The sequence below is a fragment of the Nothoprocta perdicaria genome, unplaced genomic scaffold (genome assembly GCF_003342845.1).
Source record: "Nothoprocta perdicaria isolate Ctin4 unplaced genomic scaffold, notPer1 scaffold_127, whole genome shotgun sequence".
In the NCBI taxonomy this organism is placed as follows: Eukaryota; Metazoa; Chordata; class Aves; order Tinamiformes; family Tinamidae; genus Nothoprocta; species Nothoprocta perdicaria.
This window is the reverse complement of record NW_020454394.1, coordinates 1,372,201-1,400,033: the sequence shown is the minus strand read 5'-3', so window position 1 is coordinate 1,400,033 and position 27,833 is coordinate 1,372,201. Positions and strand designations below refer to the sequence as shown.

At 43.2% G+C, this 27,833-nt stretch overlaps 1 protein-coding gene across 1 annotated transcript in view; it reads left to right on the top strand.

Annotated features, from left to right (window-relative positions):
• Positions 1-27,537, top strand: part of BEND7 (BEN domain containing 7) — a 39,786-nt gene extending 12,249 nt beyond the window's left edge. The window contains exons 4-9 of the mRNA XM_026033304.1: positions 3,511-3,633; positions 5,987-6,252; positions 10,323-10,548; positions 14,118-14,237; positions 21,683-21,733; positions 25,931-27,537. Coding sequence (XP_025889089.1) covers positions 3,511-3,633; positions 5,987-6,252; positions 10,323-10,548; positions 14,118-14,237; positions 21,683-21,733; positions 25,931-25,992 — 848 coding nt within the window. The 3' untranslated portion in view covers positions 25,993-27,537. The remainder of the gene's footprint in view (positions 1-3,510; positions 3,634-5,986; positions 6,253-10,322; positions 10,549-14,117; positions 14,238-21,682; positions 21,734-25,930) is intronic.
• Positions 27,538-27,833: the final 296 nt, after the last annotated feature.

Below are 27,833 nucleotides of genomic sequence, written 5' to 3'. Positions count from 1 at the left end.
TCACAACGTTTAAACCGATAGCAGCAAAACTCTGTAGACAGCCCTGATGGCCCAGGGTGGTAGGTTTACTTCACAAGTTGTCGTTGGAGAGATGTCCAGGCACCTATAGCCCTCTCTGGAAACTTCCTCTCCATTGTAAAGACYCTATATAGGAAGCAGGGCTCTGGCAGACTTATGTATGACTTCTGTCTGGCTGAATGACTCAGATTTGAATGGGGTAGAGGGTGTCTGCCTAGTGTGGCTACCAAGGGAAGGTGCATCAGGGAAAGGCTGCAATGAAGGGAAGATCCGTTTTTTCTGCAATAATTTTCTGCTGTAGCAGGTTGTGGAGAAAAAGGTATTGGCAAGAATAGCCTAGGAAAGAGAAGAAGGAGTGGGGCCAGAAAAGACATTGCTGCAACAGGAGGGAGAGTGGAAACGTATTTGGAAAGTGCAGTGATTTAGTGCGARTTGAATTCAAGTCAGCAGCTTTACAAGTCAGGATGTTAGGAAGATGTCTGTGACCCACTGATCTGAGTGGAAGCCTGTTGGGGCTGCAGTGATCACCAGTCATGCCTGCACTTTGGGACTAGCTTGTCAGTCAGCAAACTCGCAGAAGATGAGTCTAAAATATTCTTCTTTCGTTACCTGTGTTCTGTAGCGAACAGGGCAGTGGTGCAGCCGCTGAGGGGCTTTTTGGTCATGCCGGGGCTGCTCTTGGTGCCTTGCACTTGCACGCTCTGCTAATGCAAACTTGCAGCCACGTTACACTGGGTGCATTTTATCCCCAGCAGATCCATCTGCAAGAACCAGTGTCCCGGGCCTCCTTGTGCTCACACAGGAGAAGCAACTAATACGTTTGTGTCTTCTCTCAATCCCGCAAGCCAGCATGAAATTCTCTTGCTGGCCAACTTCCAAAAGGAGGGAGGGGGCTCTTTAAAGACTCCTTCATAAAAATAAGAAGTCTGTTCTCCTTGTAAAATTAAAAATTGATTTATAACAAGTGGAAAAAGGTTGCTTTTTGTCCTCTAAAAATGATAAAGACGATGCTTGGAACAATGACTGAAAACACTCTGCACGGTGCTTCTTACATTGCAGTAACTGATCAGAAGAGGGAGGCTAGAAGTAAAATAAAAAAGCCCCATGAATATGTATGAAGTCAGTAGAACCCTGCTTTGATTTGAAATATTGGTGGTCTCTTTTCCTATTTCCAGTACCTACGGTAGATTTACACGGGTAATTTCTATCAATGCTAATGGGGGATTATAATGTAAATCCCCCATGCCTCAATGGGAAAATAGACCCTTTGCTTTTTCCATCAGGAGCCTGAGTGCCTACAAGGTTTCATTAGGAATGCATTATATTGCAACAGGAGAGATGGACAGGTATTTACTGATAGAAGTTTTTGCATGTAATTCTTCACAGTGTAGGATCTCTGTTAAAAAGAAAACAAAAGTCAACAGCCCCATCCCTGCTGAAGTCTTTCACATATTATTTGCAGAAGGCTGCTAAAAGGCCCGATTCTGAGCAGCAGAGATGAGGACAGGCCTCATCTTACACAGCTTATGAGTTGGAAACAACAGAGAGAAGAGGGAAAGCAACTGGAGATGCCCAGAGAAAGGGATGTTTAGGGTTTTCTTGCTCTGTGTTTCTCTTACTGTTGAAAAGCTCCACATTTTCTGCACTTCTGTGTTTGTAAGAAACAGCTATTCTGTTTCTGGTCCTTGCCTTTCTAAAAGGCAAAGACCTGTGCTGCTGCTCTTGAATCTGAAGGAGCCTTGAACCTCATCTATTTCAAAAGCTTAAGCTAATGCATAAGTAAAGGGTATTGGTGGAGCCGAGTTTTAGGGACTCTGACTAATCTGTTGCAAGGCTAAAGACAGGGTATTTTTTTCCTATATGCTTTTATATGCTTTTAACAATGGGCTAGCCACGTAATGGTCCGTTGCAAAGATAAAATCCAATCTGAACAGACAATGTACAAAGGAAAGATGAGATGAAACTAGACAGAGTCATACTGACTCAGTAACCTGCTTCTTTGTTTGATTTTGTTTTAACATGAGACTCGGCCTCTCTTCTAACTTTGTAATTACAAAACAAAAAGTCCCTTCTGAAGAGAAGAGAACCAGTGGGTCTGTCACATTCAAGTTCACTAGATTTGCAGACCTCATACAGTGGTCCTTCAACTAGAGTTTTTATTATCAATTAATACTTTATTGATATATTGATGATTATTGAAATAACAATACTTGTAATTGCAGTCGGGGCAATCTAAATACCGGAGAAAAGGAGAAGATTGATAACCAGGAGATGTAAGCATTTTTTTAAGTGACACATCAGTTTAGTTTCACAAGTAACTCGCTCTTGGGCGAATGACCACCAGTTTTGTCAAGTCTGATAGATGGTGCCCAAGGTCTGAGGACTGAGTGGAAGGAGGTGGAAAACTAGCACTTGGGAAAGGACTTCTAGGGATGGCGAAGCACRCTGGAGAAGTGAGGAAAGCAATCAATTTAAATGATTCTAAGCACGTTTTTAAATAAAGGGGCGATTTTCCATCTGGTCTCAACTTCAAGCAGATACCACTAGGTGTTTTATCATATTTCATAATTTCTATTTGTAGTATTAAAGCTAAGAGTCCACTCACTTTAAAGCATAGGATGCAGRTATTGAGGCAAACCATAAAATCTCTGCCCTGTTACAGCCTATCCTAATTTAAGGTCTTCAATGTAGAACTCCTGGAAAGCAAGGCCATGACAAAAGCATTGTGGAGGGATAGAAGTAAAGGTATGTAAGTTCAGTTAAATACTAGAATGGGTTACTAGAAAAGAAAAATCTGTTGAAATATCCTCAAAAAGAAGCTATGGAAATCCCTTCTGGTAGGTGAAGGTTTAGAGAGCTTGCCATGGAAAACAATCCCACACAAGCAAACAGAAGAAAAAAAAAAAACGAAAGCTTTCCTTGTGGTGGTTCCTCTCCATTCTGTTTTTTTTCTTCTTTTTTTTTTTTTTCTCATATTCTAAATAGAAGATTTTATTTTCATTCTCAGTTTTTCATGTGGTAAAGAGTAGCATTCAGCGTGAAAGTTCTTGGCCCCTGATTTACTGTCCAGTATAAACCTTTATTGCACAGACAGCTCTTCCTTCTCTGCGAGGTCCTTCTGGGAGATGGGCTTTTTGGGGGTGTTACAAAGTGACCGTGGTTTAATGAGGTTTGGGGCTATTGTTGTTCTGCATGAAGTAGCCTCTCAGCAGTGAGCCCCGCTGTGCACAGTGGGTTGTATTCACACTCTGTGCACTCTTCCCCAGCCCATGTAACACGGCATCACCTCATGTATATGACTGCATGTACTGGTCATGGGGTAAAAATTTTCCTCTTTTCCTCTTAAAAGTAAAGACATTGAGAATTACTTCCTTTCTAGCTTTGGATCTAATTTCTTGTATTTGTTTTGTGTTTTTGTGGGGGTTACATCATTTGTTCCCCGTTTCATTCCTCTTCTTTTTTTTTTTTTTTTTTTTTTTTTTTTTTTTCCAGGAGAAATTCCAATGGTGAATTCATCAGTTGGACCAAACTGCTGTACGTGCAATTGCCAGTCAACTCTACAGGCTATTCTTCAAGAGCTCAAGACCATGAGAAAATTAATGCAGATTCAAGCAGGTACAGTGATCCTCCCACACATGCATATCCATGAGCAGCATCCTGGTTCTAGGAAGGATGGTCAGATAAGCTGCAACTCTGTCTGGAGGCTGAGGAGAACCTTGCTTGTTGCCTGCTTTCCTGGCATGTCCATGAAATTTTCACAGGCTCCTTTGGAAATGTAATTTTTGATCCTCGAGGCCGCAGCTGCTCAACAGCAGCCTGGGATGTTATCCTRTAAGAGTCTTTAAAGGCTAAATTCAATAAAAGGCTATAATGCAGTTAAGTACTCTAATAATGGAGAGTTGTGTGGGCAGGTTAATATGCCATGACCACCTCCAGTTCCTGTTTCCTTGGTGTATCCATTCAGATGCACAAAATCCTATTTTGCTTCTTGTTACCCAGTTCACTAATCTTAGAAGGAAAAACTGATTTGGAGGCCCACTTTCAGTTGTTGTAAACTGCTTTTCATTCAAAGACATTTCAGGTTGCAGCTCCGTGGTGGCCTCAAGCGAGCTAGGTGCTGCATGCTGTGGCCTGTGCCTGTTTGTGGGCTGCTTCCCAGTCCCCCTGTTAAGCTGTTTCTATCAGCTGAACTAGCAGATACGTGTTCAATGTTTGGGAGAACTAACGGGGATAGTTTTCTGCTAGGTTAGGACCTGAAACAGGAAAGTGCAGAGCCAGAAGAGCGCTAGAACCAGCRAGATGATGAGACCTTGGCAGCCGGCAGTTAGGTAGGTCCTCATAGGCTGCCATGAAGCTGCAGCCACTCTGCTTCACTCAAACAACATATAGTGTTAATGCAAAGGGGGAGTCCAAGGTGCACRTGTTGTCAGTAGACTGAGTTCCTCGTCCATGGTGCCTGGGGCCATGGAGGTTTTTCTCCTTGAGTCCCCAGATGAGACCTCTGGAAGAAAAGGGAGTGGTGAGGAATGACAGGACCTAAGGGTGGAGTGAGGGGTGACTAAACTCGTTGCATCTRCTGCGTGTAGCACTTGGGTGAACCGAGGGAAAGACTAGACAGGTTTGGTAACTAAGGCAAGTAATAAAAGCTTTTCTGAAAGTCACTGGTTCACGGCAAAGTACGTGAAGGCCTCGTTTAACAATCCTTGCCTGGACAAGGAATTCTTTACGCACTTGCACCTATGTCATTTAAATTACATCCATGATTAAAACGCCTTGTGGATAAGAGATATGAGAGATAGCGATATAAGCGATAAGAGATAGAGGGCTGGGGGTTATGTCAGAGGAGCTGGCTTCTCAATAGCAGGAACATTTCTTATTTATTATGTATCTACAGTATATCTACAGACAGATTTTGCAAAGAAAAAAAGAAATCAATATTTTTGTTGCTAAAAGAACCTAAAATACAAACATGCAAGTGAAAGTGTAATAGCTTATTTTGATATTTAGACACCCTTCTGTGTGAATGTCAAACTCCAAATTACAACATTCAAAATCCACACCAGATAAGAATACCCCAGAAGTCTTCTGATAAACAACATCACAGGGTTTTGTTTTTTTCCAAAGCTTTGTACACAAGGACCATTTATAGTTCATTCATAGCTTGAATGTCTTTGAATTGCACATGGCAAAGCAAAGATACATAGTGCTTTGGATTTTTTTTTCTTTTGACCTTGATCTTGTCAGCTGATCTGCACGTACAGATCCTTGAATTTGCACAGGATGCTGCTTGAGGACTTACTAACATTGAGGCAGGTTCAGAATTGGTGTCTTCGTTTGCACAAATGCTTTTGGGTCCTGAAAATGCAAAATATTAATAAGAATATACAATAAGATCTCTCAGTTTTACTGTGCAAACAAAAACTGATACAAGTTTGGGTTACTTTTTTCATGGACATTAAACTGTTGAATAGTATTTTTGCACATTCTGGACATAATGATACTTAAAATGTTCTTGCCGAGCTAATTACCCTGGTGACTGCATTCAGAAAATAACTGTAATTGGATTAGCACTTGTGTTGTTTTATCAGTAAAAAGTGCTCAAAGACAATGAGATTCTCAGGCATTCAGGAAGATACTCAAATTAATCATTGCTTAAGTCCTTCATGTCATCACTCATCTTGTGGTCGCTACACTAAAGAGCCACGTACTCCTAATATTCCTAAAAAAGTACCACTCTGCCCCTTAAAATACCCCAGAGTGGAGCTCAGTGTCACTATCCCATTGTACAGATTGGAAAATTATGCAAAGGTGATAAAATGTAACTGTTTCACATGCACAAACAGCACTGAAAACAGTATCATTTATCCAAAAGATGAGTTCAGCATGTCAGTAGTTTAATGGTGTGTCTGTGGGGTTCTGCGTGTGCCTTTTTGTCTATAAATGTAATCATGCCTTATCTTTCATTCAGTTGGGACTCAAAACAGACAGCAGCCCCCTATTCCTCTGATCTGTGCACAGAAGTCGACAATATCAAGAAAGAGAAATAAAAAGAAAAAACTGCCCCTCAAAGCTGCTGAACCGATTACCACGAACAAGAAACCCAGCACTGCAGAGAGTGAAAAGAAGCTTTTGGCAAACTCTGAACGGTCAAGCCTGCAAGCAGTAGAGCCCTCTCTGAAACTGGAGACCCCTCTTTCAGGATTTGGAATTGTCCTTGAATCAGCTTCATCAGATGTAAGTTAATATTTTGATACATGGCTTGTTTTTAAAGCATTGATTAATTCAGGGGAATTAGCACTTGTGGCAGCTTGCAACGTGTTCCCTCATTAAAATAAATCAGCAAAAGTTCAGTAGATTTGGACGGAGGTAGGAGAGAGAGACCTGGGGAGAGCTGATTACAAAGTTGTTTTTTTCCACTTTCTGGAGCTTGTAGTTGTCTTGAGTTCAGGGCTCCCCGTTGCTTGAGCTTGCAGTGGAAACTTGTAGCCCTGCATTTGTCTTGTTGCCAAAAGCCACCGTGAGATGGGAGCTGTGGCAAGTGCTGTGTGTATAAACGAGCCACAACCCTGTCCTTTGCTGATTAACACACATAGGCCACACATACACCGTGATGCTGCCAAGCTGCATTTATGTGCTTCATTTTATGCCTAACTCGTCCTACGGGCTTCGTGGGACTCCTCACATCCACAAACCCTGTAGCAAAGTCCAATTGGGCCCTTCTCAGTCACCGCTGCAGTTGCCACATAAGGACCTGGATGCTGTCGATGACATCAGTGTGACTAAAATTTCCTGCCCTTAAAACGTACTTGCCACTTGTAAAAACTCAGTAAGAATTTATTTTCATTCACAGAAATGTATATGCCGGTAGAAATTTCACCTAACTAGTTGCTGATTGGCTTTATTTAATGACAAAAGAGTGTCTTCTGAAGAATTCACTGATGAGTAAACTGATCATTAATTTCTCTAATACATTTTTAATTTAATAAGGCAGGGGGGGTTCTTTCCTAAGTACTATGAGATTAWGAAAAAAATAAAACCCACATAATTAAATTTTGTATCAATGAGTGTAAATGAAAACAACGCTGCAGATAATGTCGTACCTTTCTGSAAGTGGGAACTAATAATAAGAAAGAGCAGTCGTGGTAATTCAGTTATGTAGATGCAAGCCACACCACTAATGAGATTGCAGTGTTGTACCTTAGTGTCTGTGCAGTGGTACAAAGTTATGGGGTTTTCTGAGCTTCTCCTCTTGCACTGTTATGGTTAAGAGTGTTTGAGGGAATGGTTTGGGGTGGCCTTCATAATTGGTCTCCAAAATGTAATTTATACTGTTTTCCTTGTTTGTGTCATTATCTTCAGCTTGAGATGTAGTTTTGAGGACAGTTTTATGCTTGCAATTTAATTTGGTTTTGTGGATGTGTTCCATCACGGGGCATAATTTTTGGACGTGCCAATTTGCATTTACAATAAAAGCAACACCCCTCAAAAAAAGAAACCCCATGGCTCCTAAATCAGGTACTTACCTGCCCTTCGTGCTTTGGCTTATTTACCACAATAGTTGGTTGAACATATTTACAATTAGCCMAAAAAAGATAAACAAATTGATTCAGAAAACAGATAAATCTAACAGTGAAAACAAAATACAACCGTAAGTGTTTTGAGCAGGCCAAGTGCAGTAATTTCCTTCACAGTGAATGGTGGTGGTTTGTTTTTCTGTTTATTCATAAGCATCTGTAGTTGCTCGTGCCTAGTGTGTCCAAGTGCCTCAAGAAAGGTGTTTTACTCGACACCAGAAGTGAATCTGGTTTCTTTTTGCAGTAGTGTGAGTTGTGTTGTGCGTCACTCCCCTGCCAGGCCTCCTGCTGCCACTGTTATTTTCTTCACTTTTATTCCACTTCAAGTCGATCTCTGTTTCACTTATATAAAAGCAAGGCCAATTCACTGAAACTAGTGGAATTACTTTGGACTTGCTGAGTTGTAAAAAAGCGATTTATGGAGATGAAAAAGGCCTTGATTTGGATCTGTGGGCCCAATTCTTAATCTGACCCACGAATCAAATAACCTCTTTTTTAAATGCAGTGAGCTTTTAGGTAAACTTTCTTGTATTTGTTTTACTGTAATAGCATATTTTTTTGTGGTAAAGGCTTCACATTTGTAATCAGTACAACATACTGAAATGTCTGGGGTTAAATCTCATTTGCTGCCTGCATAGCAAAAGCTTTTGGCAGTCAGGCCTTATTTGTATCACCTTACACGAATAGTTTTCTAATTCTTTATACCGTGATTATTATCTCCTAACAAATGCCTTTCCTTTGGATAAATCACATTCAAAGTGATCATAAAGCTCAATTAGGTACTGATTGTCCTTGATTGAAGAATAATTTGCCACTAAAGGAAAGCAAGAAGAAATCAGTGTTTTGCCTTCAAATTATTTCCCTGATACACAAATTGTTTAAGTTATTAAAAATAAAGAAGGTGTAACTATGATAAGGTTAGCTCCTCTTTGCTGATGAGGTTTCAGGTGTATTTTACAGGCATGTAAATGAGAATAGCTTGTCAGTGCCACGCTGCTTGTATCACTGAGGTCATTCTAGATGTTGAGGTAGGGCCACCATAGGGTCCCTTCCTCTCCTTGACAGCCTCATGGGGTTTGCTGGGTAACATGAAATAAGATTTTTCCCAAGTTATCAACTTGGCCACATTCATATCCACTGGAAAAACTTTTCCATCACAAGAAACTTTAGCAGGACCATATTAAAAACCCACCTACATCAGAAGATTGTCAAAAAGAATAACTGACTTCCTTGCTGGTTCAGTTTTTTGGAAGATCTCAGAGTTTAAAATAAAAACAAAGCTTTTCATCCAGCCCCAGCTGAAAGTCTTGGGTGCTTTTCTGTATGTTTTAAGATTCATCCTGGCTTTTCAAAGTGCTGTCATCTTCAGCTTCTTCTGTATATATGGCCGTATATATATGGCACGATGCATGTGCAAGCCCAGAGGTAGGAAATGCCTTAAAAATAGTCCGCTTGCTGTAGCTCTCCTGATGTTGTTTAGGAAATTCTTGGGAATTTGGGGGATTTGGGGAAGTTGTTGCACAGCCAAATCCCTCCAAGATTGGCAGCCCTTCCTTCTATCCACACTGAAGGAGCCTGCAGGTGATTTGATGTGTGYTGACATTGCTCTTGTTCTGTAAACACCTTTGAAAATTGCACCTGTGCTGTTCACTGGTGGATGTATTTTTTGCTTAAAATAACACTACAGACTAATTTTCAACATTTTTTTTCCATATCTTCTTATATCATGACCACTCTTTCTTTTCTTTCTCTGTTGCCTTCTTCCAGATAATATCCTGAAAAATTACACTCTTTTCATAATACATCTTCATTCTCAATATATAATTATTTCGTCCAAGCACCTCGCACAAGCAGTATGTGCTGTAGACAGTGTACAAGAAAACTCTCTAAATATTGCTCATGTCATTTCTGATATGCGCAGAAAGGAGCAGCAAAAAAAACCTCAGCAAAGGGAGTTAGTTAAAGGCCTTTGCTTTGGCCCACAATGTACTTGAGATGCTCTAGTGAAATACAGGATGATTTTCTCCTTCTGCTTCCCTTCTACCTTGTTTTCAGGCAGTAGCATAAATCTCTGTGATTTGCCATGGAGGGATTCAGGGATAAAATAAACAGTTTATATAATGTGTTCTCAAGGTGCATTTGGGGGGATGTGAGAAGGAGGGAGCTCAGCAGGCACTGGCCAGAGAGAKAATCCAGCCCTTGTCCTGTATATTCCCGTGTGTCCCCCGTGCAAATGCGACCCTTCTGGGAAGACACATGGAAGGTGCTGGTAGCGCTGCCTGGAAATGCCRGCGTGCCCCAAAACCGGCCCAGTTACCTCATTTGGCAGTGAAGCAAGTCCATGAAATGGTTAGATAAATATCCCCAAGCATTGTGTAAGAATATTGCTCAGGGATGAACACTGCTCCTCTAGCCTGTAATTATTATCCAATATTGAAAGGTATTTTTGCTCTTCCTTTTTTGTTAGCTCTACGCCTAGAAATAATGTCAGTGATTCTTAACTATTACAGTGGGTAGACATGAGTATGATTATTTCATTTGCCTTTTAAGGTGCTTATTCACTGATGGGTTTTGATTTCAATGAATTAGGCTGCTGTGCAGCTCAATAGCTGGAAAAGGATTCGGGGTTTGATTATTGAAGTGATTGTAAAGTCTCGCCAGATGCATGATTGAAGTAAAATAACATGTTTGAATGCTATTTTAATTAAAACATTTGTGCTCTTTTGGTAGCCAGAAGTGCAACTTGCGGAAGGCTTTGATGTCTTCATGCCCAAATCTCAGCTGGACTCTATATTATCAAACTATACTCGCTCAGGAAGCCTGCTCTTCAGGAAGCTGGTCTGTGCATTTTTTGATGACAAGACTTTGGCTAACTCTTTACCCAATGGCAAAAGGAAAAGAGGGCTCAATGACAACCGAAAAGGACTAGACCAAAATATTGTGGGTGCAATAAAAGGTAAGTTTTGCTGCTTCATATGTTTGATTCAAACGTTTTATCAAATAAGGAAAGGGGGATAGTATTTCAGATATGATAGGGCTATTCAAATATRCACTCTTATATTTGTTCCTTTTCATTTACTTTTTAAAATAGCTCCTGGGCATGATTTGTTTTAAGTTTTAGCTGGTGGTCCCAGTTTGAGAAGTCCAAGTCTAAAGTTAGAATCAATCTTTATTTAAAATTTTAGTTTTTACTCTGATACTTTTACTCTGATTTAGTTTTTACTCTGATAACTAATGCATTTTAGTTATCAGAGGTGCAAAGAAATCTTGAAAACATATTCACAGTATAACTGGTCCTTTTCAGACAAAATTCTGAGATTTGCTCTTCATGTGACCGTGTCTGCTCTGTGAATAGCCTAGTAGTTTGTGGCTGCATTGGGGTGAGAAGGAGGAAGGTTATAGTGGGACAGAAGATGAGATTGGTGTTTGTAAGGCCTGTGGTTCCCCTTTCTTTGTGGGAGTGAGTTTCTTAATCAGCACAAGGATCCTGGGCTGGGTGGTTTTTCTTAGTGCTCAAGTCTTTCAGGGTTCCAGAAGAGCCTGTCTGCCGTCAAACTGTGTGGTCCAAACATGTAAAGACTTGGTATTAGGTCAGAGACTTGGAGCTGGATTCTATTTGCTTGAAATCTGATGTACCAGGAAAAATCCTCGTGAGCAAAAGACAGGCTGGGTTGCAAAGCAGAGCTTTCTCAGAGCACCTAGTTTGCCCTGTGACACAGGCTGCTTCGCCTGGGAGATGCAAGGCAATGAGAAGAGCTTCTCCAGGTGTATTGGCAGCAAAAGGAGGCAGAGGAACCAGGAAGAAGGACTTGGAAAGCCCAATGGCCCGGTCTGTGGAGGGAATGTACAAATATCTATCTGCTGGACTTGACCAGGAGAGCCTGCACCCTGCCTGCCCAGGAAGCTCCTGTGCTGCTGATAGAACCAGACTCTTCTCAGAGGTGCCTGGTGATAAGAAAAGTGGCAGGGGATGCAAGCTGGAACATGGAAAATTTCAATTTCAAAATTTCATCAAGAAAATCTTTCCAACGTGAGGCTGGCCCAGCACTGGAAGAAGACCCAGAGAGGCTGTGGGATCTCCATGCTTGGAGATACTCGAAACTCAGGTGGTTGTTGCCCTGAATAGCATGASTTGGTTGCCCCGCTTTGAGCAGGAGGTTAGACACAGAAACCTCCAGAAATCTTTTTCAACCTGTCTGGTTCTCTGATCACGTGTATGTTGTCATGTCTTAGTCTTCATACAGCAGCAGAGTTTCTGGAGACTTGATTTAGCCCCTTTCCTGTCCCTGGAGGAAGAAAAGGAGGGGRATTTTTAATTTCAACAGATACATTTGTATCTATCGTGATGGTACCATGAGTGCAGTGGTACAGTGCTAACAGGAACACTGATCCTGCTGGCACTGCTAGTACTGCCCAAGTGCTGGTACATGATGCCCATTAGCTTCCTAGGGGAGACCATCTGTGAAGGCTGTGACAGAATAAGGTGCCAAGGGTTGATGCGCTGTGGGTCTTTACTCAGCCTGGCTCCARTAGCACCCGATTTCCATCCAAAGAGCTGGACTGTAGGACACTGTGGTCCCATTTATTCAGCGAAATGACTGAGCCAGTATGAAGTCTCCGTGAGAACAACATCATGTTGTCTGCATTATTTCAGTAGGATGTTCCTCCATCACGGTGCTGCTCAGCCCTGTTCCACCACAGAGGCAGAAGTGGAGAGAAAAGGCCACATTTACAACAGAATATTAGCAGAGAGCTTAAAGAGAGGCTGTTTGCGGAAAATTTGCTGCTCTTGGCTGAAAACATTGTAGTTAACGACTGTTTTTACAAGTAATTTAACAGTTCTGCCACAGGATGATTAGCCAGGGAGAAGTTCTCTCTTTCGGCTTGGGGTGTATGCAGGGGCACTCTTGGAATCCAARTCTTTCCTTTCCCTTGGGATTCACATCAGGATTTCTCTTAAACTCTCTTAAATGAGGATGACACTGTCAAACAGAAATCGATACAGGGACTTTTTTTTTAATAAATAAAAGGGCAGTCAAAGCTCTGCAATTCAATTGACACTTTAATTCAAGAGAAGAGCAAGCAAGTTAATGAATCTGCTCTCCACGGCCTCCAGSCTCTGTTTTCCTGTGTGGGCAGCAGAGAGAGGTAGGTGTAATTCCCAACACTTGCCATCAGTGACCTGGACATGGCCTCGTGCCATGGATTGTCACCCCACCCTTGTCACAAATGTGGACTGTAGCTACAATATGGAAATAGAAGTGTAAGACGTTGATAGGGTTCCCGTTGCACGCACGGTGCAAGTTCCGAAGAGAAGGATCATTTCTCCCTCCAGAGATCCAACAGTGGGAGCAAATCAGACACTGGCTGTGTATGGAGCAATACTAATGTCTGTGGGAAAGCAAGAGAGTTGGCTCTGTGTCCTTGCCACTAAGATGGGGGAGGAAGGGATTATTAGGTTGCCAAATATAAAGAATTTGGAAGGTGCAACAACTTTTTTGGGCCCTTTATATCTATAGAATGGTTGTTTCAAAAACATGTGTATATAAAAATACTCAAGTTGCCACTATTTCTTGAATGCTTCCTCACACCTTTCGTTGGACATTTATTCTCAAAGATTACAAATTCTTGGAGCTGGGACCAGTTTTTTTCCTTTGTTTGCTTGTCATAATTGGACTCCAGCTTCRGGGACCTCTGACCACCACGACAATAGCAATGCTAACAGCAGTGGGKTTTTTTTTCCCCTATTCCTGCTCTTGTTTACTTTTCACACACCTGTCGGTCGCATGATGAAAATCAGTTGCATCAGTTTCAGTCCATTTGTAATTTCATATTTTCRGTATAACATTGTTAGGTTTGCTACAGGGACAGCAAAGAATTTCCTTTTGCGAATGAATTTAAAAGGTAGCATTGATCCTGTGTGTATTGTGTTTACAAAATACAAATTTGGACCTAAATGTTACTTATTTTTCTCAAGAATGGCTTTTTAAAATAGCTTTAAAAAACTCTGTTCAATCTAGTTCGACCGTATGAAAACTGTAGATTTCCGCAGTCTGTCCCCAGTTGAATCTGAATCTTCTTGAATCTGTCCTCAGTTTGCTTGTAGCCCTAGAAACTATTCTGAGAATGGAAAAAACAAGAGGGGAGCTTCCTTTATGTGCTTCTATCATATGTAGATRTCTGTCGTTTATAAATATCCACCACATCTGGAGACTCAGCTCAAAGCACACTGCTGGTTTTCTGCTTTTATTTCTGTGTGAAATTTGTGCATGGAAGACAGAAGGCGTAGAGATTTTCTCTAGTTCAAGCTCTGTAAGCAGTAACTATGTTTTTACTATGGTATTTATACACCAAGATGACTTTTAAATGATAAACATATAAGGCATGGAGTTGGACCTCATTCTTACCATATTAAGTTAGGCCATTTATATTTTGATAAAGTTTGTTTATAATCATCTTCTGCCTCCTTGTCTCGGTTCTGGTGGCAGATCTAAGAAAAAAAAAGATGCTATTTTTTTGTTTCAGTCTTTACAGAAAAATACTGCACTGCTAACCATGTGGATAAACTTCCCGGTCCTAGGGACTGGGTACAGATTCTTCAGGATCAAATCAAAYTGGCAAGAAGACGATTAAAAAGAGGCTCAGGTATGTATAAAAAAAAACAAGGAGCAAGATGTAAACTTGAAGTTTTAGAGTCTTTCTCTTCACAGAAGTGTTTTTCCTGTTGGCTGTAATTAGAATTGTGTATGTACACTCTCTGTATGTACACTCTCTGAAAATTGGACTTCTTACGTTTTTTGCAGTTTCCTACCAAAATGTTAAATGTAGAGTTCCCTTACGTTTAGGATAGTAACAAGTTTAGGAGCTGACTTTTCAGGAAAGTTAAATCAAACTTTTTTTTTTTCTCAGTGGTTGCCTCTAACCTCTTTCCTTCCCATGAACACCCWGAGCTTCTTCCCAGAGTTTGGTGGAATTTGAGTCCTGAACCAGGGTTATCCCAGAATCACAGAATGGCTGAAGTTGGAAAGGGACCTCTAGAGATCATCTAGTCCAACCCCCGTGCTCCAGCAGRGGCACCCGGAGCACRGGGCACAGGGTTTGGAAGACCTCCAGGGAAGGAGACTCTAAATTTTGCCATGTGCTCTGACAAGCCACGCACTTCACGGTTCAGACATAACTTAAATGGCCTTTTCTTCTGAATATGGGTCTGGAAGGATGCAAAAGTTTTCTCACAAATYCTTAGGAAAGAATTGACATCGCTGTGGCTGAGAAAACCCTTCTTGTGCCTCCGAGGTGGCAGCAACGTGCGGTAGCGCTCGGGTCGGGCAGCGCRAGCGCCACAGCCAGGGCTCTGGCGCTGGCACCCGCAGCTTCCCCGGCCTGGCAGCGCCCGGTCCAGCGGCAAGCAGGCTCAGCATCCCCATGGGAAAGCTCGGGAAGGGGAGAGCGGTCAAGTAATTACTTTATAGACCTTAACTATTCTCCTTATCTCCATCCCTGCTCTCCTGTGAGAGGTTTYCTACATGCAGGACTTCTCTTCCTAAAGTTTTCACTTATTTTTCCAAGGGTTTCTCATGCTGAGATTTCTCTCTGTCTCTCTCTCTCTCCCATGTAGCATCTGACACTGTTGTGCATTGCCTGTGCCAGAGCCTTTAGCCTGGCCCTTCACTATTACTGTTTTTAGCTGCCTGCCTTTTCCCCTGTCTCCTCCTGTTCTTCACTACAATTAAGTGTCTGTTAATATCCGCTGATTTAAGGACTGCGAGGCCTGATGGCTCCCCAGAGGTTCGCAGTGGTCCAGCTGGATGAGGAGGGATGAGCTAGACCGCAGCAAATGGACAAACCATTTCCCTACCTATCAGAGAGCCAACATTTTCTGTCCAAAGCCGTGGCCCCAAACCACACACCAACACCAGCATCTGAAATCATTATCCACAGTTTCAATTAATACCAGGTGGGAAAAAAAAAAAAAAGGAAACACCCAGAGACAGAAACAACGTGGAGAAGAAAAATGCAGACTAGCAGCAGCTTCCTTGAGCAGCAAACTGGCACCAGCCTTAGAAAGGGTTTCTCATGTGCACTGGGGGAGGGAGAAGAGAGGGATACCAGATAATCTCGTTAAAGACAGTGTCAGGTTCCTGGTGTTGCACAAGGAGCTGCCTTGCCCTGCGCCGGCAGGCTCCCGGCCCTCCAAGAGTGGCCCTTGCTGTCAGGCTTGGGTAGGGTGAGGAGTGTGGGGAACGCCAGCACCCTGCCTTGTCTGCATGAGGATTGACCTAATTTTGTTCCGTTTTTTTATTTTCTTTCATCCTTCCTTATTTGCTTTTCTTGATGCCTCTGCAGGATATTAATTAAAATGACAATTGACATTCTGATTTTGCCTTTCATATGGGGCCACTTGCATCTCTGCTCCTTTCTCAGAAAGGCAGATCTAAGCAGGGGATATTGTCTCTAAACAACAGGAGAATGAAGGGAATAAGTGAAGCCAAATATAACGTATAAGATGGGCTTCAGAATCCATCTGTCTCTGCCTGCAGAGAGACACCCATCAACGTAGAGCATGGATGAGTACCAAGCAGGATGTACCTAGCAGGCTCTTGGTTTCATTAACTAAAATAAGTCCATGGTAATTACATTGCTATAAAGGCTCTTCCTTTGGGGTTTTATGGTTTATTGGCCATTTCCCAAAGGTCTTTGGTTTCTTTCTGCCAGGCCCCAGACCGATGCCGCCTTTTAGATGTAGCAGGAGTGATTGGAAGTGCCACCATGGCCACCTTCATTTGTCACCCATCGCTAGGAGGTTCTGCAGCTGATCCTGGGGCACTTGGTGCTGAGCAAGCCCAGCCCCTTTGTCTCCCACCACCTTCTCTGGTGGCTTCAGCTGACCCACCTCAACCTTGCACTGAGGCRAAGGAGCCGTGTTTGTCTGCTCACGTCCATGGCCTTTGTGACAGCAAAGCAGTAAATACCAGCAGAGAGGCAGGAGCCACTGCTGGCTGCAGTGACGTCTTGTTGAAACAAGATTTGTTACGTCCAGTGTGCAGTGGCCCTGAGTTTCTCATATGAGGGACGGAGAGCTGGACTGATCAGATCTAAGGTTCATGCAGACCCAGACTCTGTTTCTAGCAGAGGCCGTTTGCATGGGGCTAAGCACATGTCCTGACTCCAAAATCTGACTTAGTTTTGTCCAGGTTTGTGGGTATAGGCAAGGGTGCCCAAAGATCCAATTTGAGCCAGAATTAAACTCAACTGATCTGAGACTTTTTAAGCCAATAAGCTTCCCTGCTAGTTGGCCATGGATTTATCCAAATCAGTTTCTAATTCATTTTGATGCACAGGCTTTGTATGGAAAGAGCTTAAGATGATCCAGTGCAGGCTATTCAGTAGCGTTTCACAGAAGCCACAAAACACCATTTTAGTCCCCACTGAGCAGGGCCAAGTTTTAACAGCAGGAGTATTTATGAGACAAGAGAAAGACTTTCCAGCCTGCTTGCCTTCCTCAGCCGTCCTCCCATTAGCTCTTTGTTTCAAACTAGGCTGGAAGACGCTGCATTCATGACCAGCCCTCTGTGCTTTATCCTGCAAAACGTTATTTCAGCCTGAAAACATAAATCCTGCTCCAGCTTTCAGTGTTACTAATAATTTCAGATAATTCTCACAAATGAGTGGAGTGGATCTGTTTTTCAACCTCTTTCTATAAAGCTTGCTCTTCTGAGTATTTCCAATTGAATAAAATCATGATCACCGGATTGTAGATGCTCTCCAGCTTCACCTTATTTATCACGATTGGCTTGTCTCCTGGCGTTGGGGACAGCAAAGCTCCTAACTTGGAAAGCTAATCCAAAAAAAAAAAAAAAAAAAAAAACCTAAAAATTCTGCTTTCTAGAAAATACTTACCTTGTGTAGATTTTGAAGGGTTGTTATCCTGAGCCAGATAGAAATTCATTTAAGTTTTGAATCAGTGACAATATTTTTCATAACTGGAAGTACTCTTTCTTAATTTATTTATTTTGCTTTGGCTTTTTCTTAGTTCTTTCAGATTATTGCCTGAGATCTGAGAGCTGGGTGGGTTTTTTTTATTTGTTAGATCTGAGAATAAAGCTGTCACTACCATTAAATTTTTATTGGCCTTGTTCAGTCTTTTCAAAATTTCACAAGTTGGCTGTCACCAAGGGGAAAAGAAACTGCAAGGTTAATGTTACAAGCAGATGTTATAATTAAAATTAAATAGCACAATAATATTTTTCAGCCTTAGCTTTCTGGTGCCAGACCTGTCCCGTCCCAGCAGAGGAGTTGAAGCCCTCTTGGCTGCCCAAATGGGATGCAGAGCGGCCCTGGATAGGAAGAATCACAGAATGGTTAAGGTTGGAAGGGATCTCTGGAGATCATCTAGTCCAACCTTCCTGCTCCAGCAGGGMCACCCAGAGCATGTGGCACAGGGCGGCATCCAGGCGGGTTTGAGAGACCTCCAGAGAAGGAGACTCCACAACCTCCTTGGGCAGCCTGTGCCAGGGCTSTGTCACCCTCACAGTGAAGAAGTTCCTCCTCACCTGGAGATGGAACTTGCTGTGTTCCAAAGAAAACCAAAGAAGCCAAAGGGAAAAGCATGTGAATAGGTTTCCTCTCTTAAATTACAATGCAAACAGCACTGTGATTTACTGCTCTGAGCAGCAGGGCTTCCCACCCCGCCGTCCTGCAAAAGAGAGGACGAGGAGGTGACTGGTGGCCTTGCCACCACGGCACAGAAGGAGACGGCAACCATTAGCATAGAGCTCTAGGATGGGTAAAATCAGAAGGAACCAACTTGCTCTTCACGGTGCTTTTTTGTTAGACATCATATCCAAGCCTTTTGATTACTCAACTCTTGATCCATTAATAAGCAACAGGTCAGGGGCTGCATCTCTTGCAGGAAGTTCTTCCTCCCTTTTTATGTTCTGAAGAGTGTAAAAGCCATTATTCCGTAACCGCTGCCCGGTGTTCAGGCAGGAAAGGTGATAGAGTCTGACTAATACTGCTCAAGTACAGAAGGTAAGAGCTGTTCATGCAAAGCAATTATATTGTACATAACCTGGAAGCTTTTGATGGCCATACTCAATAAAGGAGAATACAGCTATGTTAGAAAACAAGCTGAAACTTTTCAGGCTGGATTAATTTAAACAAATTACATGCCATGATGTTACAGCCTAAAACTGCTCCTTAAAATCAATGTTACCTTGTTGCAATGTAAAATAGTGGGAACAAAGGAAGAGAAAATGCCCACATTCTTTCCGGGACTCGCCTTTTCTCCCACTTCTTTGTCCAAACTTCTGCTTTTGTTGTCCTGTATGGTTTTCTTTTACCCCTTCTAATTCTCCTCATTTCCTTATTGCCCTGGTTGTGCTTTTGATATATTATTTATGTCTTGTGAGGCGGCAGATTCTAGATGGGGTTGTTTTTTGTTTAGCAACAGTCACAAGGCCAGAGAGGATGGAGGATGCAGTGATGTAGGATTATGTGGTGTGGTATAGTGCTTTTGTGGCTGGTATCTTACTTAGATTAAGAATTTTAAAATGAGTAACTGCTGGGCTACCATTTCCAGTCCTGACTGTACACATCCTTCTATCCATCAGAAAAACAGCAGATGAACATATATATTTAAGAAGGTAACCAATTTTGCAGGCAGGTGTGGGAGAGGGGGAAGCCTCTAAGGAAAAGACTACCAGGATTGTTTTGCAAGAACTATTGAGCTTTGTCTAAGTAGAGGAAAGAGAAGAGCAAGTAATTCTCACAGTGGGATCTATTCCTGCTTGCCTCGTCTTGCAAGTTGGCTTAAGACGAGTAGAGCTTGGCTGGCGTTCCGTGGGTGCGGTTGTTGAAGGCAAACTCTCTTTCCTGTTTGGAACAGAATATGAAAAGATGCTGATTTACATCCATGTTAGGAGGTCAAGGTGTTTATCATGCGTTTGTGAGCAGGAGCTTTGCTGGTCRAACTTGCCCTGGAGCTGGGATTGCTCATCGCTTACATGGGACAAACTCAGGCAGCTGCTGGGAAGAGTGAGTTGACTCTCTGTRCGTCTTCTTTTTTCCCACCCCCTTTCTGGCAGTGGTACAAGCATTAACGTGGCCACACTGTCAACTTTAAGCCATATCCAATCCCTGTGACCATGTGAATGTTTGTGCTGCCGTGAGGAGTGGGACTGGAACAAGCAGTGGGGAGCGGGACGTCGTCTTTGAGCAGCATCTCAGTCTTGTCTGTAACTATGTTTGTAGTCTCAGCCTGTAGCTTCCTTTCTTGGCCACCACATCTCCTGGTGCAATAAGTCTTGTAGCTAGAAGTTGGTGTCACACTGTCACTCCAGATGTTTTAAATGCTGTATATCCTGTTGGATGCTTCATAGCTGCTCTTACCACCATGCTCTCCCCTCCCTTGCTCACCCAGTCTTCCCATCATCATTAGTCTGGTCCAGGCTGAAACCTTATCTAGAAGTAGGGAATCGGGTAACTTTTGCCCCATTTATTGAGCCATCCAGTCCTTTCAAGAAAGATTGTTATAAAAAGCTGTATCAAGCAGCTAATTTGTTTCTGCTCAGAAACAAATTCTTAATAGGAAATAGAAGTTGGTTCAAGGGCTGTTTCAGGCTGACTTGCACTTCCATGGCATGTGCTTGTCAGTGCTCCTCATTCAAACCTGCTGTGGAAGGAGAGCTGCTTTGTGCTGGGGGCTGCTGCTTGGGCTTTGTTTGATCGATTGATTCATTTTATGTTTTATAAATCCAAGTCATTTCGCAGAGCTGAATACATGGCATACAGCTGAAAACTAGACTGACATAAATACAAGTGAGAGAGAGAACAACCTCTTGGTCTAAGGACAAATAGCCAAGAGTAGTTGGAAGCAGGAAGCTGATGTAGAGCAGCAGTTGGGTTAGTTGTTTTGATYCCCTCCTAGAGGCAACAGCTCAACATCCTTGTGTGTGGGGCTCGGTGGACGATGCTCAGGGCAGTGAGGTGTGTGTGACCAGCTGTGAGCTGAGCTGAAGGGCTCAGTTTATCTACAGCCTTGGTYAGATCTGGTGTCTGGCGGGGTGTTGTGCAACAGGTGGATGTGTGTTTGTGAGGAGGTGTATATCCACCACATTAACCGTGTACAATATAATGGACGTGCCTGCCTGTTCCTTTATGACCACACCTAATTTGCTTAAGTACTCTTGAAGATCTCATTGTGTTTTGAAGGTCTTAAATACCATGCTCGGGTGCCAAAGCACACGCATAATAGGATTTTGTTCAGGGCTTGTGGGTTAGGCACCTAATTTCTTTTAGATGTCTCTAAGTTAGGGTTCAAATGCACCCTTCAAGGTAGTAGAGTCTTGACAAGTTCCTGCACATCAGCTGAGCCAAATCAACCATCTTTATGCATGCCCTTGGCCTGTGGCAAATATGAGATGAACAAATTAGGCTTTTAGCTTTCCTTCACCGTGGGCTAAGTTAAGTCAAATGAGCTTGCATAAGCCGTGGGTTGGAAGCACGTGTTGGGTACACACCGTAATTGCCTATCTAGCTGGATGCTTCCATGCTGTTGTAGTTGTGCTGGGTGCCCACCRGCATCTGCAAACGCATCCTGCCTTTGCACATCTGTCCCTTGCAGAAGGAGCTGCCCCGTGGGTGCAGGAAGTTTGGGTGCAGGAGTCTGGAATGGGAGTATCCACAGATCCCACCTTGGCGCGTGATGCTGCAGATGTTGGAGGGTGGAATAGCAGCCTTTGGGGCCATGGACCACCAGGGCTGGCTTAACAAATGGCACCTTTCCTGTCTAATCTTATAAAATGATCCCAACTCCTTTTATCAGCCAGATGGCTGAAACCTTAAAGGGAGCAGATATTATTCCAACCCATTACTGGCATAACTGCTTATTAACACAAAACTCCCTTTTCCAAGTTTGCATTTTTATTGTATGACCTTTTCCTCCAAGCAGTGACTTTTTAACTGAGCACCAACATATTGCAGCTGAGAAAAGCAGATAGAAAATGCAAAATCACTCTACAGTATGTAGCTTTTTAATCTCAGTCCTGTATTCAGTAAAAGTAATGAGATTTCTTGTTTATATTTGTAATCAGCAGAGGCAACTGACTGTGATGAGAAGCCGGACATTTCTCTACTACAAACAGGTAAAACGCATTAAAATTGTTATCAGCTTCCAGTGTGTGTTTGTTTATTTATTGCACAGAAGCATTTTTCAATAATCCTGGCATGCCATATGCAGTCAGGTAATTGCACACAGGACCCAGCTATCTTCAGTTTCAAATGCCCTATATTTAAAAAAAAAAAAAAAAAAAAAAGAATTTTGCAGTTTCACCTTCTATTCATAAAACCTCAAGTTTCTCAGTAGCAGCTAAGCTAAGCGACCCTTTTTATCTGCATGTTAATTTGGGCTCATCCCCGGTATTTCTGGGAATTTTCAGAATTCTTAACCCTGTTGTTGTCAGGGACAGACACAGTAAGTTGTGTTTCAGCATCATTTCTGTTGTCTCAGCGGAAGAGTGGAGGATGGAAGAATGGAATACTGCTCATATCCAAGATATTAGCAGTCATGTCTTGGATTTGCAGGAAGATTGTAAGTTTACGTGGTAGTTAAGTGTTGTTTTAATTTCTCTTGAAGCGCATCTACCCTGACGCAAAGCCTGGCAGTTGGTAAGCAGGTGTGTGGTGTTGTGGGTTAGGAAGGAGATTTCCACACGCTGTGGTATGCGGTGCTGCACCTAAGCTAAGCTGAGGCCAGGCTTTGGAGCACCCACTTGCTAAGAACCACTTCATCAAGAGGTGCCCTGCTGGGTTGGAACTGAGCTCCCATTCCCTGAAAATGCAGTGGGGTCACAATCCATGTAGACAGTCACCTGTCATTTCCCCAAGATGCAGCTTAACGTCCCCAAGATGCAGCTTAACGTCCCCAAGGTTTAAAAGCAGGAGCAGCAAAGTAGGATCGTGGCCTTCTGAGGAGAACAGGACGCTGCTGTTTGCTGGGCGCCCGGCACCGGAGGCGGCAGCAGCATCTCGAGCCCTCTGCACCCAGTCACTTCCCATGTTCCCAGTGAAGGATCCCTCACACACGGGTGCTGCTGCACGGGGCTGGGGACAAGGCCTGGGGGACTGGGGACAGCGGCTCCAGTTTTGCCACCGGGGCTGCTTTCCTGGTCCAGGGCGGGAAGCTCGGCTTTGAAAGGCCTCATCCAAGCAACATCCCGTTTGTCTCCTTTATCCCAAGGGAAGGAATTGTGTTGAGAGGGAACCCGGTAAAGGTCACTAATGCGTTGCGTGTTGCCCTTGCGCCGCTCCAGTAATCGCATCGGGAGCAGGACTGGCGGATTGTCCTGTTTTCCGTAGCTGCCGCTCGCATCCCGCCTTGTTGATGGAAGCAGAGAGTCCCTTCCCGTTCTGCCACAGCAGCTCTCACGCCTTTTGAGCCCCTGTGCATCTGCACGAGCCTCCAGCTGAAATTCCTCTTCTGCAATGCATGCTTCCCCGTGCTGCGTGTGGAAAGAAGCCCAAATCAGCCCTGCGCTGCCTTTGCACTGGCGGGGGAGGTGATGCTCGCGGGCTGTAAGCCAAGCGTGTGGCTCACACCCGTTATTATATATGTGCAAGTGCCTCTTTATAGAATGTATCAATGTAATGCCATCCTGTTCTTGGAAGCAAACCATTTAAAGTGATATACAGACAGTATAATGACAGTAATTATGACAGAGAGCCAAAATACAGATGCTTTCTATCAGGGAGTCTAGCAAAAAAGGTGGAATGGAACTTTTGCCGAGGTCTTTCCCTGTCTTAGTACAGCTGCTTTTGTAAGGGGCTGTTTCTGACAGGTTATTTCAAGGAGCCTTCGTGTGGTCTATTCAGCTGTCTTTTCTATTTAGCTTGAAAATTCTTTGGAGATGAGTGTCTCTTACTGTGTGTTTGTACAGTGCCTGGCACAGCGGGCCTTGATTGTACATGACATCTCCAGGAGCTCTTACAAGATAAATCAGGAATGATCCATGGTTAACCCAGTAGGTTAGTGGAATAAAACCAAAGGGAATTGGATGGCTTATGGGCAGTCTTGCAGGAGATGGGGAAAGGTGGGATGCAGGATCCGTTCGTGACAGACATCGGATGGTTACTGCCTTGCTCCTCAAGTACTGAACGAACTGGTGAAGCGAAAAGGCCTAGAATGAATGAATTGAATCCATGGTAAGTGTTAGTGGGGGAAAAAAAGGAAGCTCAGATGCCTTTAATCTACTGTTTCTGCTCAGTAAACCCTTCCCATGCCCTTGGCAATGTTTTGAACATGATCTGGCTACAAGTGGGATATTCATGCCAAAATTCTTCAACCTACGCCTTTGCAGATTACGGCCCATGGCTGGCACCTAAAGCAAGGCACCTCAGTGGAAGGGTGGTTGCTCTCAGCAATCTCCATAGCAGTGGAAAAAGGGGGAAAGAGGGATTCTTCCCCAGAAAGAAGTTCAGATCAGCTTGTGTCAGTGTTTGGAGATACCTCTCCATTGATGCCAGTTGCATCTTGCTCTTAATTCAGCTACGTTTTAGCTGCCTAGGGCTAGGTTGAATGCTGCCTCCCTGTCCTGCACTTTGGGGAGCACAGAGATGTGTTTTCAAAGCCTTCCTTGGGAACTTGAAACTCCTGTAAAAGATGTTACTGTACAGCCTCGTAAAAAGAAGGGAGACATTTTTGCCCAATTATGTTTTAGCACTTCAGAGCACAAATCATGCTATCATTTTAGCATCATCCTAGATGCTAAGTGTGCCTTTGCTTTGAAAGCTGTTGATTGAAGAGTGTTTAAAGCAAATTGAAGAACGGCAGCAGTTAAACTTACTGGGAATTTTGGCACACTTAGCAGCTAGATCCCAAGACAAATAGTAGAAGAATTGTCTCTACCAAACACGAACAGAGCTCAGGTTTTCCCTGGCGCTTTGCACATACTAAAGCAGTCTCTTGCTTGAGCTGAAGTCTGTGTCCAGACCTGAGCTGAGAAAGATCTGACAGTTCCCAGGCTAATTGCTCTGGAGCAACTGGAAAGACTGATTAGTTTCTTGGTGATCTGAGAACCCAAGAGATGTCAGATAAATCTTGAGCAGAATGAAGATGTGCCAGCCGTTTGAATCTTTTTATGTAAGCTGCCATTGCGAAAAGATTCCAGTTATCCTAAAATTTACAACGGCATCCGGATTTTGTTTTAAATAAATAAATAAGCATAATCCCTAAATTCTGCATGTGGAAACAAATGTAAGCCATCTGCAAAACCCTTTTCATGAATCCTCATCTTTAAAATTACATGTGAATGGTAGAGGCAGCTCAGGACCATGACAGAGCTCTCCTTATACCTGTGCTTTGGACCGAAACCGCTGAAGGGCTCACGTCGTTTCTCCACACTAGGGTTAACCTCAGAACAAGAAAGAATTTTGATATCCCTAAAAGGAGCAGTAAAAGCAACATCCCAATCCTCAGGGCCAGGGGTGATAGAGCTTTGTGAAAAGATGAGAACAATCTCTCAGTAAAGAAACCAGTGATAAGAAAACAGCAACGATCCAATTCTATACAGGTTGTCTCCTTTTCTCTAGGAATACAATATCAAGAAAACGAAACTTCTAAAAAAAAAACCTCTCTTCGAAACCTTAAATATAAATCCTTTATTGTAATATAAATCTTTATCCTTTCAGTGCATGATTGTATGAGTCTTCCCTTTTCATGGGGTTGTATTTGCTTCTTACACTGATTGATGTCTGTCTCCTATTTGCCCTGTGTTCTTAGCGCTACAGTTGTAATTCTTCTGTCTGTCTCGCATTGTTCTGCTAGAAAAAAAATATATTCTTAAAGTATTTTTAAAAAGATAGCATATAATCATACAGCATACCTGGGATTTTTTTTTCTTTCTGGCATATGCATTTAGACCACCATGGGGTTTTTTTTCAGTCTTTTTCCAAAGAATATCCCAAAGTGTGTACTCCAGGTCTAAAATCATGCGGTGCTTTTTATTTTTTTAACTTCTTCAGAACCGTAACTTCAAAGCGGGAGCACTGCAGTAGTTTGTGCCATATTCTAATGCGGCACTTTACATCTTAAGTGGTGTGTACGGGAACTTCTGTGGCAACCTCTGCTCGCCATTTGTGGAATTAAAAGAAAAAACAATCTTTTTATTTAACTGGCTTCCTTTAAGCTGTTGAGTTCCAGTCTGAGCAAAATTCAGCAATTCAGCCCCATCACGAATTAAAATTGGAAACTCAAATACATAATTTCCATCTTTTTGCAAGTAACTGAGTGGATTTAAACAATGAGCAATTTTAACCAGTTTCTCCAAACTCTTGTCTTCCTTCAGGGAGCCTTTTTGACACGACGACGGACAGCCTGCTAGACGCAAACCCAGATTTCTGCGCTTGAGCTTTCCGCCGCGTCGCTGGTTTTAGCGGAGAGCCGCGAGCCCAGGGTGCGGATTTCGGCCGCTCCCTCCATCTCGGGGCACCTCACCCGCTTCCCCTGGCAGCCGAGATAACAAAACCACTGGATCCCTCTGCTCCTTTTCATGTTAATTAAAGAGGATTTTCCTCCATCTCATACATCGATGAGTGCGGGATCCACGCTAGGCGAGACGCTCTCCCGCCTCGCTTTTCCTTCTCCCAACCCTGCTTTTCCCGTGTCATGGCATTCCCACCGTGTTCTCCGCCTCTTTGTGCGAAGGAGGGTGGCACAGACAGCCGCTCGTAGCCGAAATTCAGCGGTCCCCGCTGGGTTCAGCGCTATGGCAGCGGCGCGGTGCCAAATCCCTGTGCACGGGAGGTGGATGTTGGTGCAGGTGGCACCAGGAGATGGGGTTTCTCCTCACTTTTATTTATTTATATTGTATTTTATTTTATTCCCGCCTTTTCCCGCCACCTGAATATTAAGTGGATCAGTTTGCCGACTTCCAGGAAGAGGGTCTCGCCTGACGGGATTCATCAGCCACTGCCCTCGGGGACGATATTCACTAATTATAAAAAATTAAGTTGCCTTTTGATGGGCACTCAGCTGATGTCTCGGCCATTAAGATGAGGGGTCAGATCAAGAAATCCCTCTCTTGGGCAGCAAGAGGCTCCGTCCTCCGAGGTCAGGGCCAAGGCAAAACTGCCGCAGCCCTCGAGCAAACTATCCCTTCTGCACCTTGCGACRGCACTAAATTCACTTTAAAAACGTAGGGAAAAGAAGAAAAGATCCAGAAGGTCTTAACCTGCGACGTGCATTGAGCACCAGGCGGCTCGAGTGCGGTTCCTGCCCTGGGGAGGTCGCCGTAGCCGCCTTTTCCTCTGCGCAGGTCAGGCCCGGGGCCTTCTTTCCCTTGAGACTACTGGGCCTTTAATCCWGTCAGCTGAAGTGCTATTACAAAGTGAGTTCTCCTCCCCCTAAAAAATAATATATTTAAAGATTAGGTAATAAATTTAAAGATTTCTTTCTTAACCACCCTTAAGCCGGTTTCTYGGGAGCTGCCGAATGCCCACAAATAAACCGAGGAAACTCGGCCTAGGTGCCCTCATCCGTGAGGGCCTCGGGCCTGCGGAGGGCGGCCACGTTCCATCGGAAAACGGGAATTCACTGTCCGTGCACTGCGGGCCTTGAGGAGCCTCCCCTCCGAGCGCCGGAGTCGCCGTTTTGTACATTCTCCAGATCTGCATTCGTGTTTACTTACTGTGACTACTGTCGAGACTTCCTTCGGAAATCTTTTTATATAGGGTTTGTTAGCGGAAAAAGCAAAAAGCAAAAAGCAAAAAAAAAAAAAAAATCATTCCATATTTAGGTAAAAATGTCTCAATCTTCTGTATATATGTTTTATTAATATGTAAATATTTAGATATTTTTAAATTACTATGTTCTTAATGAAGCGACAAGGGACTAGTTGTGACATGGTGTATAACGTTGTGCTGTGCTATCAATCTCTGGGAAACCCTCTTTGTCAGTTCAGAAAAGAAAACCTACAATAAATAACTTTAATTGAATGTGTGTTTTCCCGATTTTTGTACTCCATTCCCATATTTCAAAGGAATTACCTGCCACTTAAAGGCTTGTGTAAAGAAATGTCTGGAAAAAAAATGAAAAGTTACTGCCAGAATGTGTTTTTTCTGTCCCCGACAGAAACTCTTCTGCCTGCCAATCAGRCCAATGGTTATATCAAATCTCATAATAACTCTTGAGCATTAAGTGCCGATATGCTTGAAGTCGAATTTTAATTGAATTAGGTGCCTTTATAATCT